This window comes from Charadrius vociferus, unplaced genomic scaffold, assembly GCF_000708025.1.
Source record: "Charadrius vociferus isolate BGI_N301 unplaced genomic scaffold, ASM70802v2 scaffold979, whole genome shotgun sequence".
Taxonomy (NCBI): Eukaryota; Metazoa; Chordata; class Aves; order Charadriiformes; family Charadriidae; genus Charadrius; species Charadrius vociferus.
Window position 1 is genome coordinate 96134 of NW_009649952.1, and position 23043 is coordinate 119176.

The 23043-nt window shown below is 36.3% G+C and overlaps 1 protein-coding gene across 1 annotated transcript in view; it reads right to left on the minus strand.

The window, feature by feature from the left end:
• The window catches only part of STXBP4 (syntaxin binding protein 4), a gene marked incomplete at its 5' end in the record, with an annotated part of 56395 nt that overhangs the window by 22582 nt on the left and 10770 nt on the right, over positions 1-23043 (minus strand). Inside the window, 4 exons of the mRNA XM_009891523.1 lie at positions 14770-14903; positions 16107-16156; positions 16577-16693; positions 18823-18999. Coding sequence (XP_009889825.1) covers positions 14770-14903; positions 16107-16156; positions 16577-16693; positions 18823-18999 — 478 coding nt within the window. The remainder of the gene's footprint in view (positions 1-14769; positions 14904-16106; positions 16157-16576; positions 16694-18822; positions 19000-23043) is intronic.

The following is a 23043-nucleotide window of genomic DNA, read 5'->3' on the forward strand; positions in this document are numbered from 1 at the left end:
ATCATATCAAGTTACAATTTAGAATGAGAGTTATAAAATAGTTTGCTTCTCATACTGAAGGGTTATATGATCAACTTTAAGATCCTTATGGTAATCTTGAATTACAAACTGTTATAAATGTTCTTCCTCCATTATAATACTTGTCTGTGAATAACTTGGCACAGTTAATTAGAAACAGTATGGATGCAACAGAAATTGCAATATATGAACAATGATCAGTCAACTGACTAATTTAAGGAAATAAGAACGACCTCCAATCAGTACATGTGATCAGACATTATTGTAGACATATTGCTCTCCTATCTAACAAATAAGGAAATCCAAATTTAGAATAAACTCTGCCCAGCATGTGCACTTAAGTTCTTCAGAAATGAGTGAGAGGTACAGTCATCCCAGCAATGAGGTTGCTGCTATGTGTCTTCAAGATGGATAAAGAATTATCCTCCTGAAGCATTACTTAAAAAAATGTACCTTTTCAGAAACTGAACATTGGACATACGACAAAACCCCCAAACCACATATTTTTCAAATAAAGACTAATATTCTCTTTTCAAATAAAGTTTTAGGTACTGTAGGACTCAAGCAATTTAGACTGTTATTAAAATGAGAAGCAAACAGCCTAGCCCATGCTCATTTTTACCCATGCAGGAGGTTAGCAGTGAAAGTACAACATAAGCACAACACACTTAACAAGGGCAATAAAATACTTTGTTCTGCTTAGCTGATGGCAATTGAATGCGTACAACCAATTACACAGAAATGGCAGAAGCCACCGGAGCTTGCAGTACCTACTTCACAATAACATTACTATAAAACATTCTGACTTTTAAAGGGAATGGAAAGAGTACAGCAAATTAAGTACTGAGCTGTCTGCTTCACCAAAGAGCAGCTGTTCTAAGGTACATGGGAGAAAGTACAGACTTTTGTGAGGACAGGGAAGGTAAATAAGCCACCAGCAACCTACAAAAAAACATCAACTTTTGGATAAATCCTCCTTTTAGCCCGGAGGTAAAATAGAAGATTCGTGCCATTACCTACAGCCACAGGCTAGAATCTGAGCATCTACGCAACAAGCTGAAGAAAGACTTCATTCCTTGAAATGCTGAAATGAGAGGTATTCAAAGTACTACTAATTATTATTTTTTTAATATAATCGCCTTTCAGAAAAAAGGAATTATTTAGCAATTTACATTGAAAAAAACAAGCTTAGTATTGCAATACGCTTATAATACAATCAATATGTATCATGTTTGGCTTACAGTGCCTTTTCACATACGACATATCAGACAGAGGCCAAGATACCATTAAGCAGTATGTCCTTTGACATTACAGCTGTTTTGGTCATGAATGTAGTACATTTGTCTAGTCATTAGGTCAGGAAAGCATAAGCCCTCGAAAGTAAGGGATAATGAAAGCAGAGGGGAATTTAAGACTTGCTTGTTCTGACCAAACATTGAATTTGGCATAATCTACTGCCTTAAATTATTTGCTTTTAAAAATATATTTAACATCCTGATTATCTGAGAATTATTCTTGTATTTCTCACCTTCTTACTGAAATGCTACTGGCTGTCTAGTGAAAATAGCTAAGAATGCAGTGACCAACCCCCCCAGATTCTTTTGTTTACTGTGGTTGAACAATCTGTGGATAAGGTGGAGGCAACACAGAAATCCAGAAAACTGCAGAATGCAGAAATCTACCTCTTTCACAGAGAAGGCTGCAAAGAAAAAAAAAAAATCATACTAGTGCTCCTTATCCTCTACTGGCTCCCATCTGCTTTAGTTTGCCAACTCAGAGATGCTTTATTTTATTTTAATGTTAAAGGCTCCAATAACACAGCATCAGTTGTCACACAGCAAGAGAAATACAGTTCCCTAGGATTATACAGCTAGTAGTGCTCCCTCATAAGGTCTTAAAAACGGTAAGCGTGTTCCCCATTACATTTTTTTCAGTCTTATCCAGCTTTTAAAAAAAATATTCCATTCTACAAATTAACTGCAGGCTTTTTTCTACAGTCTTCCAGTACTGACTATTACCACGATGCTGTCTGAGATTGGTCAAGAACACTTTATTATTTCCACTGCTGAGTGAACACACTGTAGTTCACAAATTAATTTTTGAGGAATATTTGCATAAGTTAATTTGAAATTCATTTTGTTTATACCTACGAGTCTCAAACTGCTGAAAAGAACAGGAAACAAGTTATCTATTATAAAATTAGAGAAATGGTCCATAACTGGGGAATTCTACACAAATGCCATGTAGCCTAAAAAAAAGTTAAATTCATACAAGTAAGTACTTTCTGGAGAACATTCTTGTGCCGAATTGGTACAATCCACTTTCAGCTGATTAAAAAGAATCTGGAATAACACATTTTTATTCCAGAAATGACAGCCTCTGCATACAGGGACTAGGTAATTAGGAACAGCCTGCAATACTCACTGTATGGCCCAGCTCTAAAGCATTTCTTTCTTCCTCAGTTTCCCTACTCTCTTGCTCCCCTGATTACTCCCTGTTCCGGAATTCATCCATCTCCTCCTTTCCTTACTGGATCAACTTCTCTTGTCACCATCTATTGTGCTATCCACCCACTTCCATCACTGTCATCTCACATTGCTCACTGACGCATGTGATTGTTAAATATAAGTTTAATTAGAAAGCATTCATTGGTAACAAATTAAAATGACTGTCTAAAATTAGAATTGAGCAGAAATTGTCTGAGATTTAAAAAGCAATAGTATTACATGATATGCCTTTCTTGCTAAGTAATATCTTACTTTTTTGCACTGATGATGAAATTAAACTGCGCAGGGGGCTGGCATGAACCACCCACAATGGAGAGACACAGAACTACTCTCTGCTGAGCTCACTGCACAGTAAGTACAGACCAAAGTAATACTTTTTCCTTTTGATGCAAGAATTGTCAAAATGCGTTAACACAAGATATTCTTTTAGCCTGTTACAAAGCCAACTGCAGCTACACATAAATAAAAGAAGGGTTTTACAGGAAGATATGACTTAAAAGTCAGCATATTTAAAAAATAATGTCAAAAGTTCTTAGAAGCTAAGATGGATACCTTTCCTTTTTTGTTATAAATCTGAAGAAAAAAAAAAAATCCACCATGTGCCTAATAGCATACATTATTTTACCTTTACTGTAAAGGATTCAAACTTAATACCTGTAGCAATCACTAATGCAAGGCAAAATCTCCATCCTTAACTCCCAGTTATTGATACATATGCTTTATGGCACGAGGGAATAGATCTAGTTTGAGACTTACATACATTTTGTACCTCACTGAGGTCTCCTTCATAAGCACCAAGCAATTATTATTCCTCTTGCAAATTCTCCTTAAAACATACTTTTAAAAAGCTTCCTATATCATTCTTGGCAATCAACTTTCTCTGTACTTCTTTCCATTTAAATTATCACACTTGTGCACCATATATGTCTAAGTAACTCTGCTAGCCCTCAGCTTCTCACTCCTACCTACTGAAAAAAAGTGAAAAAATGTGACAACTGAAGGAACTGACAGAAAAGCATACCAACCCTCTTCGACAAGATGAGCACTCATAGCTTGAGCGTGCATTGACATTCCAAACAAAGGTCTGAGCATCCTCCTCCTGCCCCGCCAGCTATAATCCAGCTCTCTCAGGATGCTCATAGTTGTGTAGCCACAGAAAATTAACCCAGCATTAAGTGCACAAAAGTACGCACAACTCCTTTGGTTCAGCTCCATATTGTAATGGATCCTTTATTTTTCGGTACCTGAAATAATGAGACAGTCACTCCCTGACTGGAGCGCAGACATACAGACCCCTAGAGAGACAGGGGGTTACCCACGCCTCCCGGTACGCAGCCGACGATGGCTGAGCTGTGGTTGGCAATCGACCCAGGAACGTCAGCCTTGAGTTGCACACCCTGGTCTGGGACTGAGTCCTCAAGGCTCAACTCCTGTCTCCCCTGTGTATGTCCTCCGACTGTGAGCAATTTGCATCTCTATACTACAAAATTTGGAAGTTTTTTCCTCCCCCCCGTTACGTCAAAACATCATAATATAATTAAGGATTAGTATACCAAAATTCTCAGCATTACGTCAACAGAAACTAATAGAGGGACAGTTTAGGAAGTATTAACCATCCAGTAAAATTGTTGATTCTGCAGAGTTTTGCCTTCAGTCTCCATAGCTACCAAGAGAGAGTACAGCTTGTATGGGAAGAGGGACAAAGTCAATTAAGTTTTTCATGGTGGGGTCACAGTGTGAACTAAACGAGTCCACAGACTTTTAAAGGTCTGCTCTTTAATGAAGTCTTCCTTCAGAGATGCTGGAAATTAACCTAACGAGACTGCTCTAATCTTGTTAGCTCATCTGCATTTTAAGGTATAATAATATCACTTACTTGTTTTTCATTATTAAAATGTTTTGATTTGAAAGTCAGTACAGACAGTGCCTATTCAAAAGCTGACTCATCTCTTCTCATTAAAGGTAAGTGAATGGAGAGAGAATAAATTGCTTTTCTAGCAGCAACAACAGAGTTCTGAAATCTAGGTCACATTAAAGAACCGTCTTAAATACAGGCTTTGGACACTGAATTGTCTTTTTCCTTGCTGCAAACACTGGGAATAACATACATGTTCAATCACCGATAAATTAGCTAGCAGATTGTTAATAATTGATGCTTTAAATACATTTTTTTATTTGATCAGGCTATAAAATTATTCCATCCTTATTAGCTTCACCTTTTATCTAGCTTCTCTGCTTGTACATAATTGCAAGTTGTAACGTTCCAATTCTTGGACATCATATTAAAAAAGTGGGGTCTAATTTGTAGGTCCTCTAACAATACCCGCAAGTAAGACCAGTTAGGTGAAAACAATGTCATTCCTCACTCACATTCAGCAAATCGTGGGTTTAGTCCAAGTAAGGAGAGTTCAGGGATAATTCAGGATTTAAAACCCATTTGTAAACGGACATTTCTTTGAAATGTCATTGAAAAACAGGATTAGAATTTTGTCAGAGCTTGCCTAACTGGATCAAGTGTTTGAAATAAATAGGGTGTAATTCAATAAAGACAAAAGCAAAGTACTACCCTAGGTGTGAATAATCAGCTGCACAAAAGCAAGCGGGGTATGTCTAGCTAGCCTTTGGTTCAGAAGAAAAGGCTCTGGAAGTACAGGAAAGCCCAAACTTCACATGAATCAGTAACATGAAGCGATCAGGGAAAGGGAACACCATCTGGGGATATAAGAGCTGGCGTGCCATATTTTACAGCAAACAAACTTATTATTCCATTTTTGTCTCCCACAGGAAGGTCTCGGCTACAGAACTCGGTACAATTCTGATGAATGGGGGAGAATTCAGAGAAATACAAGAGTGATGGAATGGCTAGAAGACATACTCTGTCAGGAAAAAATGAGCTAACTGGTATCAGTTTATTTTCAGGAACACAAAGCAGAGTGGAGACAGGATATGGTCTTCAAATACGTTAAAAGCTGCCACAAAGAGGAAAATAGTAGGGTGTTTTCAGTAACTATAGGGATGAAGACAAGTAATAATGGGCTTAAACTGCAATGAGGAGGATTTTGGCCAAAGCAAAAACTTTTTAATGGCAAAGATAATTAAGGATGGGACTAGTTAGCCTACAGAAGCTGTGGAATATGCTAGACAAACAGCTGTTTGGATTAATATAGATACAATCCATGTTGCTGGAGGCAGGTGGATGCACTACCTAATTGCTGGAGGACCCTGCTAGCTTTGCTTGTCTTCTTCCAAGTATTTATTATAAAACCAAACCAATCCTGGCCAAAGAAACAGGCTTTATAGTATGGTTTTTTTAGGCTTGTCCGATAGCAGCTGAAGTCACACCCCAATAATAATACTAAAACCAAACCAAAACAACAACAAAACAGCTAAAGGTGAAACTGTGAAAGTGTTCTTGCTGTTTACTACCTTCCTAATGAACTATTTGACCTTGATTTGGCTTCACTGGCCTTATTTATCTAGCATTATAGGCACTGTGTTTAAGTACAAGTATGCACTTAAATACTGCTATTTCAGTAGTGATGCTGCTATAGCTCAGTGGTCTCAAATTGTTTTGAGTCAGGCATCACCACCCACTCTCAGAAATTCTCATAGATTACCATAATGAACCTTGTAATTGAAAAGAATGTAAAAGCACTAAGTTTCTGTAGACAAGCTGTAAATCATTTTTAAGACTTTTGTGGTTCACTGGCTGTTGACAAACTACAGCTTGGAAACCACAGCTATAATTTTAAATTATTTTGAAATATGTGGATAACCATGTGTTAAAACTTTAATTCGGATCAAGTGCACAGCACTGAAACATAGCATCAAACACATAGTACTAAAATATAGCAATTACAATAAAAAAGGCAAGAAACCAAAACCAGCAAAACTTTTCCAGGAAACAGTACCGGCGCCTATGCTGACGGTCTCTACTCTGAAGTCTGTGCTTCCTCATTAGCCGTTTTCCTTTCCTAATGAAGCCTTTAAGAGGGTAAGACAGTGTAAAGGTGCTACTTGACACTGTTCCACAGTCAAGGCACCAGCTCACATTTTTGTTCAATGAAAATGCGCTGCAGAAATATAACATACCGTAATGACAAAACAGCAACAAAGTATTTTTATAAATCCCTAACAAACCTGACAGTTATCTAAGAATGCAGAAGGATATTATCTATATTGTAATAGATTCTAGTAATAGTAGGTTACTCGCCAGGAAGAAATATCGATATGACACCCGGTCAGAAAAAAAAATAAAAATCACTTATTTAACTCAGGAGACTTCTGTTAAATCCTTGCCTTTTTTTCTTACTGCCTTTGAATGAGCAAGTCAGCTGCTTCACGGCTCAAATTCCTCCTTAAAATGGGGATAACAACTTTAATCAAGATGTACAAATTATGGAAATAAAGCAGATCATATTAGATTTACAGACTGAAGAATGGACTTCTCTCACAGGTCTCATGCTCCATTTTAATTTTATATCCATGCACGCTCATTTTAATTTAATTTAAATTGGAAATATTTAAAAAATTGTACATTATTACATTTCTCAAGTGGAACACTTCCTTTCTGTTGCATGAAACATTCTTGGATAGATTTTCCTTTTGGAATTACAGTTCTTGAACACTGTCAAAATTAAAACTCTTTATTCTTATTTATCATGCAGGCAAAATTGGAAATTTAAATGATTTGCAGAAAATTAACAATCTTGCTGCAGTAAATGGTTATGTAGAATAAGCTTTTGAATTCTAGACTGTGTCCTTGTAAAATTGTATTAAAAATGCTTGGATTTTTTTTTCTGAGAATTATAGAAGCCATTTTGCCTGTTATGCAACTTTGAATTTTAATTTTTTTGAAAGCACATAAGTTGTTCACCTTTGGGCTTCTCACTGTGATCTGACTGGCAGTGTATCTAAGGAGTTGCTGATAAGGTATCATTTTTTTTATGAAACAGTCTCATTTCCAGAACTAGGCAAAAATTCAACAATGTCTATATTACAGGGCAAAATGGATCCACTTCTCATCTCATGTGCATTTGATGTTACGTATCAGAACCATTAAAATTAAGTCAAGGGTTATTTTCAGCTTACATCACTGAAGATGTAAAAGGAAAATTACTAAGTTTTATTTCAATTCCCAAACTATATTCCTGTGTTGCACTAGCAAAGGTTTCAGATCAGCAAAGAAAGAGGAGTACTCTGCAATTTAATAAATAATAACACTAAAATTTCTTGCTACCTTAAGTTTAATTTTTGGACAAACTATTGGTTTGCATAGTAGCCCCTGTTTCTGCATAGCGCCACTCACTCCCAAGGTGAGGTTGATAGCAGGGGTCTCCAGTCAGAGCACATGCTGAACTGGAAGACAACTGCTCCTTGTGCCTATAAAGCTTTCCGTTGAGCTGAGGTGGACACCAGAAAACCACTGCCCCACAGAAAGTAAATCAGGTGATGCATTCGGCAGCAGCATGAAGCTCCTGTCTGGCTCTATCTTGTCTTGTTATATGTTGTCTTTACAAGATAAGACTGAGCATGAAACAAGAAAATAACTAAATTCCGAATTCAAGACAAACTGGGAGATGCTTCTGCTACATAAGGAAGAGGTTTTCTGTCTCATGTTGCCTTCAGAACTGAGTGGAGGCCAGGAAGACATGCTACAGGCACACCTACTCCCGTTCTCGTGTAAGGAAAGATGGATTTTGGAGCATTGTTCTTGAGAAGCTGTCAACATTTGGTATAATGCCATGATGCTACATGAGGAATACAGTGCCAATATTCTGTGGCAAAAGACAGCAGTCTCCATGAGCTCAAAATTCAGCATGATTCTGTAAGTAGAAGGAGACACTGATGATCAGCTCACATTCCAAAATTACCAATATGATTCTGGGATTTATCTTTTTCTTAAATGCCAACTCAGAAAAGATTCAACAGTAAAAAGTTCATTTCATAACTTAATATTATTAATTTCTACAAGAATGAAATTACCCTCCCATTAAATATTTTTGTTTTGAGGAAAGATTCTTCAACCTTCAGGGACTAGTAAAACTCAAAGTTTCCACTAGATAAAACTGTTGATAAATTCTCTTTTGGGAAAACTCACCTCTTTTGTTATTGTTGTTGAAAGTTTCAAAGGAACAATACACTTTAATTTCACCAAATTAATATTTTCTAATGGAAATACTGTGTCAGAAAATGTTTCATTGACGAATATAACCGCTTTATCTTTAAAGCATACAGCACTGATTTTAAGATATATTTTGTTTGCTAGTCTAAAAACTATTAAAAAGGGGAGCTGTACAGATGTGTTCAGGATATATATTGTATAATTTAATAAGTCTCTTCTATTTCTGATTTCGCTAATTCACTGAAATATTTATGGCCTTGCCAGAATGATGAATACACAGAGTTATCTCTTTAGTTATCATTATGCTGCTCCTTCCAAGCAGCTCTTCCAGTAAGGAAGAATAAGTACATTTCTAGTTTATTAGCTGAAAGAGCATTAAAGGTATGCTATCCTCCCAATGCAGAACTACGCCCACAAAGATGATCTTGCAAGAAATAATTTTCTCTTTCTGATACTAAAAATATGAAAGGACACAGCAGCCTGAGTTTCAGCAAATGCCAGCAATCAGACAGGATTCTTGGGGTCAACAGAGGACTCGTATTTTGATACTCAGTCTCTGCAAATGCATCTTTAACATCACTAGCCTAATTAACAGAAGTCAAGTCATCCAGGGTATGCCTACCCATGTTACAATTACATCTGGGTTTTGATGTACAGACATAAAGCAAAAAGGGCTGGGGGGGGACAGCCCATGCTTACATGCTAGGTTTTTCAGAACTCTCCCAGTGAACTACAGCCAATTATCTGTACAAAACTATAGCACTATTGTATCTTTAATTTCAGAAACAGTAATGATGTATATGCCATTAATTCTGTTGCAACAAACAAACACACCAGGGCTGCAACAAATAAATAAAATGAATGCGAATACTTAACAATATTAGCTCTTCTCAAAATAGCAAAATTATTATTTATGGAGACTTGCTACTCCACCTTATAAATTTGTTCCACCCAAACTGTCAAAAGAACGGGAAGGGACAACTAACAATTTGCCGAATATGGAATGGTGTTGGCAATTGACCATAATATAGTTAAAAAAAACTACACTGAAGAACGGGATAGATTCCATATTTCGGCTTTTAATGCCTGAGATGTATGACTTTGTCTGTGGTCCAAAAATCAAAAGCAACTTAACTACCAAGAGAACAAGCATGAATGGGTGCTGACCTCCAGCAGTTTCCATTGTCTTCTTTTTATAGGTACAGCACACAAGGAGAATGAATGCAAAAACCGGGCAACTGAACTTCTGCAGGATCTTCATAAGCAAATGTACAGTGACTACTGTGACTAGCAAGATCAGTGTCAGTAAGGTAAGTAGGATTTTTGGAAGCTATGTTAATTTGGAGACTGTTTTAGTGAACTTCAGCGTGATTGCCATGTGTCAGATCCCAGGCTGACAACAGATTAAAGGAACACGATGGGGGAAAAGTAGTTCAAGATGCACTGCTTGAGTTCCTGCTGAGCGGAGAAGCAAGCTTCATAGAACTTAATGGATACTGATGACTAGGATTATAGCAGCAAGAGCAAGACAGTATTTTTGGATAGAAATTTCAGAGGCAGAGTGAGGAAATTAGCAGTCAAAATACTTGAAAGCTGCATTATGCTACTGCACATTTCAAAATGCCGATTGCCTGCTATTTTGTGAGGACATAAATATGTTCCAGGGTTAATCAGATTTTTGCCATTACCAGTACCAAGTGTATTTCTCTTCTAATTTTATAACAGAAAAGAAGAAAATGCTTTCTCAATTCTTTTTAGCGTTATTTGAACCATATGGACTACTAAGTGCAGCCAGCAACTACTTTTAAATGCTACAGTTCTTCCACTGAGGCATTATTATCCTTTATATGATGAAAATAATTTTCTTTATGTCCTTGGGAGATGCTTGTATTCTACAAAGCAGAAAGGCCTTTCGAGACTTAGTTTCTAAAAATAGCTTACAGTCTTTCAAGAAGATGAGGAATGGGTCTTTCAAGGGATGAGCTTGATTAGTCTGTTTATTACTTTCTTTTTTGCATTTATGGATCTTGAGGATCTGTAGTAGTAAGCACTGGAGAACGAGTTGTTTTTCTTAAACAGGTTCTCATTTGAAGAGTCGCCAAACTGATTTCACAGAGCTGTCATTCAGCCTACAAAGCTCAAAACTGATCTGCAGCATTATCACATGGCAATACGTACTTGGGGATTTTTCAGGAATACACTGAACTTCTTTAAACCTCTTCCCTCAGGCAAAAAGTCACGCTATTACGGAGGAAGAGGACAGTTTGTGTGGCTAATTCATAAATATGTCATTTTGACCTGGTTGTCAAGGGAAGCAGTTTTCTTTTCGAAGAACACTCCAGAACCTTGTCTTAGTACCTAGACTTTGTTTTACATGTACTGTGAATGAATCAAAAAGGTATTTTGGTTAGGGCTCCTTCACGTTGTACAAAATGAAGCAAATAATGAAAGAGAAGTTCTATTTAGAAAGTAAAACATATCATGATGGTTGCCCAGCTATAAATTTTATCCATTCAGCAATCTGAAAAATATTAACTCCAATTCTCTAAGAATTCATTAACAAGTTATGATGTTAGGACATCTTTCCTGAAAAAAGGAAAATCTTCAGTCTGCAATGTAACATCTATTCTACTTTTTTCTTTGATGTATGGTATTTCTGAAAGGCTACATACACAAAAGCCCCTTTCTTGACAGCCCATCTGCAAGAAAACTGAAGATCACATGGGAAACATTTTGCGAGAATCTGCTGTAGAGGACTGCAGACAGAATGCTATTAAATAGTTACTTTGCCTTAACTACTTTTTCTTTTTTTTTTTGAGAGAGAAAGCGAGCGAGGTTTCAAGCTTTAATCTCATACACAAGCTCGTCAGAGCCCAAATCTATCTGTAATACTCTCCAAATCAGAATGAACTCAGAAGGATGACGTTCAATCTTTAAATCCTTCTCTGCAGAGCTATTTTTAACCCTCAGGTTCACAAAATGGATCCCTGCTGTGGCTCCAGAGCTTTCTAATGTGTATTCTACCTATTATGTTTGCCACAGCCACATGTTAGAATTCAGCTGCATTTAGAACTAGAAGGTTTCCTTGCACGATTTCCTGTGCAGTGTGATAGAAACAACTCAATGTGACAGAACTCTACCACTGTCACTGGTGGAAAATCAATTATCTCCTCTTCTGGCCACTGTTACTCTTTTCACTTCCACCAGCAACTCTAATTCTAACCTTCTGGATATTTCTGAACAATTTTTTTATCTTCTTATTTTGCTTTCTTCTCCACAGAGTGATGTAATAAATAAGTGTTGCATAAATAATGTCAAATAAAACATTTTTCATATCTTGAAACATTTCCTCAACAACTATATTTATTTTGTCCCTTTCTAAATTAATTCCCAAACAATGTAAAAAGGATATTCAAACCTTTGATACAATTACTGTCAACCAAAATGCACCAGCTTTCCAAGAACTCCTGTAATGTGTCAGGCCATTGCTGTTTTATATTTACAAATTAATCCATCTAAGCTGGATTAGAACCGACACGCCTGCTTAACTATAGGTAAATACAATCAAAATATACAATCATTTTGACGATCTGAATTGGGAATCTTATAATAAGCCACAGTTGTTTCTTAGATTTCTGACTGCATGCAGTTTATTACAGTAATTGCTCATGAACTAGTGTAATTTTTACAAATGGGAAGAGATTTATGTTATTGACCTGAGGATATACATGTATCTCCAAATGAACCTGCAGGCTACGTTCACTCCCTACAGCAATAAAATCTTCATTAAGACACTTTGATATATGTTCATGTAAATTCAGCAGAACAACGTTGTGTAAACATTCTGGTATGAAAACAGACCATTACAGTCAGGAAATTCTGCTAGTTTTACATGATTCTGGAAATCTTCATATTCCTCATTTCGGCATTAATTTTCTGCTTAAAGTTTTCCAGGAAAAAAATGCACCCTGGAATAATTTTTTATTCTAATTATAGTTTGATGAGGGTGCATACTGAGCTGACACCAAACCTGCACTCTATGAGTGATGTATTTTTCCAGTTCACATCCAATTTTAAATAAAAATATCTATCTCCTTTCCTAATGAACTGATACTAGATTTCAAAGGTCTGGAGGATTTGTTTCCTCAAGGGCATTTCCTGACTTCAAAACTCACTTTTAAAAATCCTTAACAATAATGCTCTGATTTTCTAAGAATTTGGAGAAATCTTCTCATTCTGATGCATCCTTCGTATATTGGAAGAAGGATCTGTATCTGTGTGGTTTGAGATACTGAGCTATTAAAGCTTATATTCCAAAATCCTGTTGACTTAGACTGCATTCACTGCTTTTGTTTAAAGCCCATCAAGGTCAATGGAAATATTCCCACCAATGAGTTTCTATGAGTTTCAGGTGATGTCTTTTGAGACCAGGAAACCCAAATCTCTAGAGTCCCACATGATGGTTACTTCTGACTTCTTTCTCCTAATGTTTAAATCAAAATGACCTTGAACTACAGAAAGTCCTCGGTATATTGGTTTTGGAAGAGTGATGAATGCTATTAAAAGAATCAAATTTTAATATTTGGTTTAAATATTACACTTCCATTTTTCCTTTCATGAGGCCTTTGTTAGATAAAAGCCTGTTGGTGAACCATGCAAAAAGCAAGAGAAACAGAAGAATAAAAGTAAAAAAAAAAATTGAATCCACTGAGAAATCTCTAAATGATTTGCTTCATGGCAGCAAATCACTGAAGTCTCCAGTACCATCCGTTGGCTTTCCTGTACTCTGCAACAGGTGACTAATTTCAGTTTGCATAGAACTTATCACTTGCCCAGTCAACCTTTGTAAAATGGGATGAAACGTATTGTGTATCTCTGAATTACTAGGTCTTTTCAGAAATCTGCCTACTCCCAGATTAAACCTCAGAAGAATAAATATTTTCTTAATTTATTAAACCACTGTACTCTTATTAAAAGGTAGTAAAAGAATAGTAAAAGAGGAACAAAACTCCTCCCTCTGGCTTAATAGAAACAGAAGAAATTTTCAACTGACAGTTAACAAAACAACATACACTCTATCAGACATAGCGTAAGGAAATACTAATGCATTTTCCTGGAAGAATATTTATGATCCAAAAATATTCTGTGACTTCGTTATAATTCAAGGCACAGTTTGTTACAAAGATTTAATTCATTTACTTTTTTGTTCTTCTTCTATATATTTTCTGCAGAAGTCCCACTATTATTTATTCCACAACCTTCAGTGAATTGGAAAACATACCAAATTTACTTAAATAAGGACATTATTATTACTACACCCATTTGACACTGATCAAATGCATGCAATAAACTATCCTGCTATATCTGCTTAAAGTTAAGGAGGAAACGCACTTACTGTTTTAAGGGCATTAATAGGGAAAACCACTTCCAGCTCTAGACAGATACTAGCTTTTCCTCATTCTGCAGTACTTCTTAGGAAGTACTGACTAAATCTTAAGCAGCCAGAATTAAGGCAGCTCTGCAATCTTGGAATGAAACGAATAACATAGCGAACAAATTCTACTAGGTGAAGCACACAACAAGAAAGTTGCCAAGCCACCATATAAAAACAGTCACAGAATCATAGAATGGTTTGGGTTGGAAGGGACCTTAAAGGTCATCCATCTAGCTCCAACCCCTCTGCAGTGGGCAGGGACACCTCCCACTAGACCAGGTTACTCAAAGCCCCGTCCAGCCTGGCCAGTCCAACTGTAAGAGAAGGCTCTGACTGTGGGTAGGGCAAGTTTAGGTTATGGTAAGGGTCAGAGTTAGAAAAACAAAGGGGATAGCCCTTATCAGCAGCAGCTCTTTTCCTGCGTTTGTAGGTCTTCTACCATTCTGAAAGACACAGGACCCTGGACCTCTTACCTATACCACCGCCCGAACCCAATCCAAGCAGAACCTCTACTCAGGATCCTTTTTCCACATTTGGAAAAAAAACCCCACATGGTGACTCCTGAAACGCATTACTCGCAATTAGCAAGCAAGATGCTAAAGCGACAACATTTGATGGAAGAAAGGAAGCATTTATGCGTGCGTATACATGCAGACACGCACACAAGGATGCACACACTCACTCACAGTCTACTTCCAAAATGGCACGGACAGACTTGGCAAGGTCTCTGGCTTCTGCGGCAAGAGCTGTTGTGACAGTAGGTCCAACCCTTCCCAGCCGTGCAAGAAGTGCTTTAGTAGACAATGTTGTTCTTCTGTCACTAAGAGAGCAGAAAACAGTAAGCGTTTATTTGTAACATTATAAAATAAAACGTTACATTTAGTAAAGTAAATTTCTGTTTCTAGATTGGTTTTGGTCTTACTGTATGAACAAAAAAGATTCATGCAACCAGATTGATGAGTTTGCCTTAGAAGCAGTTCTGTCTGTACAATAAAGGTATTAGGAAAGTTCAATTCAATAACCATTCATGTCTCAAAATCTAGTGTCAAAAAGTCAGTGGCTGTCAGGAAAGCAACTTACTTAGAAGTAATTTTCATATTAGCATTTAAGAAGGGACACTGCTTTAGGGGACCCAATTCTTATCTTCTGTTACTGAGTCAGTCTGTCACCTTAGCTTTGTGTTTTGTGCTTTAATCCATTTACTAAAATAAAGTCTACAAACTTTATAAAATGTGCAACATCACTCTTGTGCAGTGCCAATGGGAACTGCATTTAATTGATTAGGATTAGCATATGAGAACACAGACATCTACAATATAATAGTTGATTTGATCCTGCAGATTTTTTTAAAATAAAGTTCCAGCTAATGTCACTTAAATACATTTGATTTTCTTGAGAGCTTTACTGAAAAAGATGGCAGAACAGAAACCAAACTTTACTGTTACATAAATATTAATGGAACACATAAATATTAATGGAACAACCTATATATCTGGGATATATAGGCACAATCATGCCGATATTCTGAAGGACCAGAGGCTGCTCTAAATCTTGTTGAATATTCCTAGGTGCCTTTTTAAACAAGAAAAGTAATAAAACTTAAATGGATATACATGTTATCAATTTATTTATATGCTACTGGATTAATGATGATGCAGAACCGCTTGGGCAAATCTAAAAAACGATAGAAAAAAAATTAGAACGCGCTGTTAAAGTTCCTTGCAATTTTAATTGATCCTTAGCACATTATAATTACTTTATGAAAACATCCAGACAACCATAGCTATGTAATTACTATCTCTTTTAATTTAATTCTGAGTTTTTTTAAATGAAGCCGTATCCTGAAAGCCTAATTTATAATTCATGCCATTCCCCCTCCTCCAATAAAATGACACTCAGAAACATACAGTAAAAAATATAGGAAAAATAGTACAAGACAGTTTTTGGAGACTTTGAAACAATATTGGAGTTTTTAAATATTAATATTGCCATTTAAATATTACTAACTATGCCATTGCATTACCTTAAAACTGTTGAGGAAGTAGAGTTATCTGAAAGTATTTCATGCACAACCTGTTGGCCATAGTCAAGAAGTTAACAGTTTATAAATCAACACAGTCAAAAAGTTAATACCTTATAATTCAATGTTTTATTTAGGTGCTGGCAATTTGATTTGTAATTAGAGTCTAGTCTCTCCCAGCTAGAAGTGTAAAAGTAAAAACCAAAATACTATAACCCCTTTAAATGAAATAAATATCATGAAATCACTGGTTTTGTTTCATAACATTTCCAAATACCATCAAATGTTACATTTTCTGCCTTTTTCCTCTGGGGAATTTAACAGAAATTGATGTAAGTTTGTGAAAATTAGGTGAAAAAAATTATCTGATCAGCTTCATTTGTTTAGTGTATAGCAAGCCATAAAGATTAAGTAAATTCCTACATGGGTGTGTACACTTATACACCATCTTTAGAAATGAAAGGCAAAGTTACCTCTACAAATTGCAGCAATTTTTCAGTAGCCACCTCAAAGGTCTTCCTAGCCGATTCTGATTTCCGCAGCTGGCAGTCAAGCACTGTAACTCTCTTTCTCAAGTCTTGGATGTTATCCTGGGCAAGACATTTTAAGGTTTTTATTCTAATAATTTTCTGCCATGGCTCACGCAGATACGTGGTGTGAACTGAAATAGATATCTGGTACATTTAACACACATTTTCTCTTCTACATTTCTGAAAAAAGTAGCTGCTCCTGAGGCAGGTATGCCTGAACTGCGTGTAAATCAGCTCCCAGACTGCAACAGACTTTGGAAAATGATATAAAGGTAAATTGAAATTGGCAGCTAACAACAGTCTTAGGGATAAAATTTAAGACAGTTTGAACTGATTCATGAATGGATCAAAAATACCAACCTGATGGTTACAGTATCTGTCAGCAGGGTGGCATAAATAGCCAGTATGTGAACGAACTCAAGTCCACTAGTTTGCATCTGTACATCGTTTGGCAAACGGAGTAATTATGGCATATCTTGGAGAAAATGACCCCCTAGGGTTTCTCTACATACACTTGTATAACCTATTGATCAGTGTTATGCATCCCTCTGTACTTCAGCTACAAAGAATGTGAGCCCCATTAGACCAAGTTCTGGATACTCAAGGTTTCAGCTTGAGTCCCTGGCACTGCTCGTGTGAGAGGACCACGAGTAAAGTCTTCACATGTATATGGGCACATTTGTTTAGCTAAGTTGTTTGCTGAACAGGAGATCTAGACCAAAATACTCTCCAAAATTAAGACAATATCGCTATCAATGAAAATAAACTTTTACATCACTGTAGGTGATCTTTTCTGAAAGCTCAGTATAAAACTTTTATGAAAAAACACCAAAACCCACTTATTATCTTTACTTGAAGCAAATGAGTACACACATTTATTTGTGTACACTGTACAAAGCAGCAGAATCATGATCACTCTGAATGTCAAAGAATCTGTTGATTAAAACACTGTTCTTTGGTAATCTCACTACTAAGAGTGGGCTTTGGTAAGCCCACTACTGAAGGAGCTGGTAAGCCCTCAGAGGGATCTTACTCTTTTCCATTAAAAAGAGTATACTACAGAGCTGGTACCTACTTCATACTGCTGCTTTTGAGTAAGAAACACAGAGAATCAAATCTCAACTCAGATTTTTGAATGCTCACCCGGAATTTCAGGAATTCAAGCTAGCACCTCAGAAACAAATCTCTTAGAAAGCAACCCACACGCTCTGAATTTCTTAAAATTTTGATATTTATTCAAGTCCTAGAAAACAAACCGTGCTTCAAAAATACCTGACATAAAAGATGGGGCATCTCACCCAGATGTTCAGAAAGAAGACCTTCTAGAGTGTGATTTGTCACATCACACACTCTCACAAGCAGATGAGAGGAATTCCTCCCTGGGAGCTACGTGTACTTGCTATGTTGCTTCTTTGCAGATTTCTGTACCATAGACCTCGGTTTTACCTTTTAATACTTTTTAATATTGAATTAATTCTCACTATGAAATAAAGCAACATTTCAGTAGGTTTTCTTCATCAATTCATACGCACATCCATTTCTCATGAGTAAAATAAGGTAAGCACACAAATGCCAACCTGCTTGCACATGTTCAAACTGCGTGTAGAAAATGGATCTGCAGTTACGGGGAAAAAATTCAAGAGTGCCTCAAATATTTTATTTCTTTGCATGTTTTCAAATGCCTCACTGGAGATGAAGTGGTTTTAAAACATGAGGCTCAATTGAAAAAAAAAAGGATACTGTTAGTAGCATTTAAATTATTACCTTGATTAAATCTAAATTTACTTAAAACAGTACTGGACTTTATATTGTTATTATTTGCGTAATGGAAACATAAAGATGAAGGCCATTTTTACATAAATACAAAAGCATACAAATAAACTTGTAGTCTTTAAAGACAATATATCTGCAGACCAAAAGCTATTCCGCTTTAATGCTTGAGATGTGCCATTTTGACCTATGACCCACATATGCTTCTAGCTCCTATTTTTCCAGCCCAAAAATATCTGGATAAAGGAAGACTCACACACTTCACATTACCCCCTTCACTACACATCATTCCAGTTATTGAATAATACAAGACAAACAGTGACCTACTTTAGAAAAGCAGATGAAAAGAAAATGAAAACAAGATACATGACAACAGCAAGGAAACCATGGTAACTACAACAGGCGACTGCTTTGCTTACTTTATTTTGGCCAGAATGATCAGTGAGCTGAGCCTTCAGCTCTACAATTTCAGCTTCTAATAGGTGAATTACTTCTTCATAGTCCATCTCCATTCCACGAGCCTGCCTTTGTGCAGCTTCTGCAAGGTGAATCCTACTTCGCAGGGCTCTTGTCTCTTCTACAGCTGCCTTGGCTTCCTACAGATGATAGGATTTAATGGAAAAGTTACAATTCCAGCTCACAAAGAAGTACAGATTTAGCTCAAAATTACTGCAGTTGGCGTTAGGGCTACCTTTTAGTATTCATGGTTAGATGGTTCAATTGCTAATTTTTAAGTGTACAATGTTCATACAGAGAGCAGATATTTACAGAGAGAGATAACTTTCCTAATAAATTAAGTCATGACTTCTATGATTACTGTACATCTAATTGAATGAAAGGTTTTATAGAAATGCACCTGGTGCTGTTAATTTGCCCCACCACTTCCGTGCTAAAAAAGTACTTCAATGAGATGGTATTTCATTTTACTATTATTGCCTGAATTCACACAATTTAGAGTTCGCACATCTTGTAGATGGACTTCTAACACAAGTATTCAGTTGAGATTGTTCTCAAAATAAGTGCTGCTTTTTATCTTTCTGCCTAGTTCCTGCTCTTGCATCGTTACCCTGTATTATCACTGAAGAGTGTTATTATAAAATTTATATATAAATAATGAATAGAAAACAGAAAATTAGAAACTGTTGGCTTTTAATTCAGCCAAAGTAATCCCTACATGTTGTCAAATCTGATTTAGAGAAGGATATGGCTCATTTAATTTTACTACTGAGTATTAATTCAAGTTAAGTTTGATTTGTAAATTTTATAAGCCAAAGTAAAGGTCTGGACAACAGATGAGTTTACACTAGGAAAAAACAAACAAGCTGCTCATCAAAAAATGTAGATGTACAGGCTCACTGGCACCAAGAGCAGTAAACTATCTTCCCCCTTCACTTTTTATTAACCTGTGGAAAAATTCACTTTATATGAATTTCTTGAATCATGAAAGTTGTAAGCTTCAAATGTACTAATTCACAGAGTTTGAAATTCTTTGTATAAATTCCTCAGCTAAGGATACTTAGGTGAATATCCTATTCCTAGTTTATCTATCGTATTGTATTATTGCAACTATATCCTGGTTGGGAATAGGACCAGAGGGGAAACAGGTAGGGGTAGAGAAGAAACAGACACTAAGAATCTGTAATAAGTAGGAAATAATATTCTAGAAACTAGACTTCAAATCACTTTTTCTGAAAAACCCAAATGACCAAATCTTCCAATTTTTGTGGAAGAAATGTCATATAATATTTAACAGGTGTCACAATATTAACGTCTAGAGAGGTCAGTTAAGCTTACAAAGGCAGATTTAATTCTATTATTTCCTAACTTAGAAGCATTTGTTCTGTGCAATCAATATTCTTCAAGTCAGGTTTTCCTATGATTTTTCACAATGTTCTCTCTGTAAAACGATCTACCAATCTCAGTTTCAGATTACTTTTAACCTGTACACTTTTAGCCTTAATAAGTAATATGTATTTATTTGAGGCCATAAGTAAACTAATCGCAATGACATATATAGGACATAATCTTTCTCATATTTATAATGGTTTTGCAATATAATACCAATTTGGATGATTGCCAAGGACATTCTGGTCTCTTAGAAAATAAAGCACTAGAAGAAGTAAACACACATGTAGCAAACAGCAACATCATTAGTAAATACAGATGACATTAATGTTAAATAGGTTAGAGGTTTCTGTTATAGGAACACAAGTGATAAGAGACAGATTTAAATAACCTTTAATTTGACAGCAAGTGTAATGATTTTTATTTTTTTTTCTTTTGGAAGCCCAAAGCATTAGATGAGACTATTCTACATGATGATCATCTCCAGCTGGAAACACAGACTATTCAAAAGCCTATTGCCGCACGTTCATTTTACAGTTGTCTGCACAGCGTTAAAAGCAGTGCGAGGGGCCATTACTGAAAGCATTCACCGAAACACCACCACCACAAGCCACCCCTCCTGAAAGCTGCTCATAGCAGTTCTTTTTCCTACAAACAATTCAGAGAACACAGGAGCCTCTAAGAAGCTATGAATCTACAGAAGCAGAGATTAAAATTACTGCCTCTGTAGAGGGCATTTTCTTGCCACTGAAAGAAAGAGTGGGGCTCAGCAGCAAGAAAAGCTGAGCCCTCCTGATACAAAGGATGATTCGGTAGCCTTCAGTAGCAAAGGTATCCCTCTGTAACAGGCTGGAGGTGGGAAGATAAATGGAGATAAATGAAAAGATGCTCTGATGTTAAGTTTCACTAATATAATTGAACACAGAGGCCTTGACAAAGGGTGGCATCTTCAAAATGCACACATAGGAATTATTCAAGTAAACCGACATCAGAAAAGTCATGGGAAAATTGCTAAAACAAAAAAGGAGGTCTTCATTTTGAAATAAGACCTCCTTGAAATAAAGGTTTAATCTCTATATAATCCAGAATTGCCTTTACTCCTTCATTGTTTTTTCAGAAACCCAATTGTTGAATATTAATTTCTCTATAATAGCAGACTAAGTATGACCAGATTTCAACAGTGAAAGACCTAAAGGAATAATTAACGAACAATGGATTCTTACATTACAATGAAACGATTATCCACACTACAACTGAATTAGCAAAATTTTCTGACAAACCAGAGCTGTTTGCTAGAGCAGGGAGGCACAAAGGGAACCGATACCATCAGGTTTCCCAGTTCTACAGTTACTGAAGCTGGCACTGCGGTGACTTGGTGGGTTCTCTTACTTATGCAGGTGAGGGACCCACCAGTGAAGAACAGATGGATTACAGAATGCTTCAGCAACATTTTCTCTTGTCCCATTCAATTGCTGGTATGAAGGAAGATGCAACAGAAATGGCATCTGCAGCTGCTAATATTTCATCTACATAAATGCTTGATGGGACCATTTGTCTTAATCTGGTGAGAAGCCACTACAACAAATAAGAAACTGCAGGCTGGAGGAGAGCAACTGAATCCTTCCCGAATCAATTTGAAGGTACAGGTTTCTTTCAAAGCCAGGTTCTATTTCTTCCTGGGATAAATTCAAGTGTCAGGAGAAGGTTTTATCCGAATAATATTTCAGCCACCACAAACATTGGAACAAAGTATTCTTTTAAACTACACAAAAAATTATAGTTACTCTTCAATTATGTTTATTAATTTTACAAAAAATTGTATGCTGAAAACATCCTTTAAAGGAACTTTGAGTATCTTTACTATATATTAAAATAAAAAAGCTAATGAAATAAAAATAAACCAAATACTTCTTTCAGGAAGAGTGAAATAAATTATATACTGCTTCCAAAATAGCAGCCATTCAAGTCCTAGTCTTCAAAGTGCCTCTTTTCCCCTTAGAAAACACAAGCATAGAACAGGCAATCCTAGCCCTATGAAACACAAGTCCAGCAGTATGGGATACCACAAACAGTGTTACGACCTTTCACATTTGCTATGTTTAGCCGAGATGCTTCAGCTGGCAAGAACTGCATAAAAAGAGATCATTCAGGTTGGTAGGACTCAGGACTTTCAGGCAGCACAGAATACAGTCGGACTCGTCCAGGAAGATAAAAGACACCATTACACATTTCACATTCACGGTGTTGACAAGACTTCAGGTACTCAAAAGTGCCTTTCTGTTTTATGCCAATTTCAGCTTCCATACGATTTCAAGGAAGACCTAAAGATAGTGCTATATCACAATCTCAAAGTAAAAATATGTCAATTAATATATTTTAATTGCCATAGACCAATATTAGAAAATAATTACTACCTAATTTCAAATTTAGCAATATTTCTAATCTTAAGAGTTTGTTTATCCTGTTAGCTACCGATTCAAGCACCACTAATGAATGGGTACTAACAAAATGTGTCCATTAACCAGAATATTTGTACGCCTGTTCTAATTAAGCTGTATTCTCTGCAATTCACAATTAGTAGACAATAGAAATGCCACAAAAGATGCTCCTATATATGACTGGTAGCCTGGATCCTCATTTTAAACCTTGTTTTTTGAGGAAAGCAGCGATTTAAAAAAAAAATTTAAAAAGTTTAAACTGAACTAGATTCAGAAGACGTTAAGCACATACTTAGGCTGGTTTGTTTGTTTACTTTTAATTGGGACATTAGGGCTCAATAATACACTCATTAACTC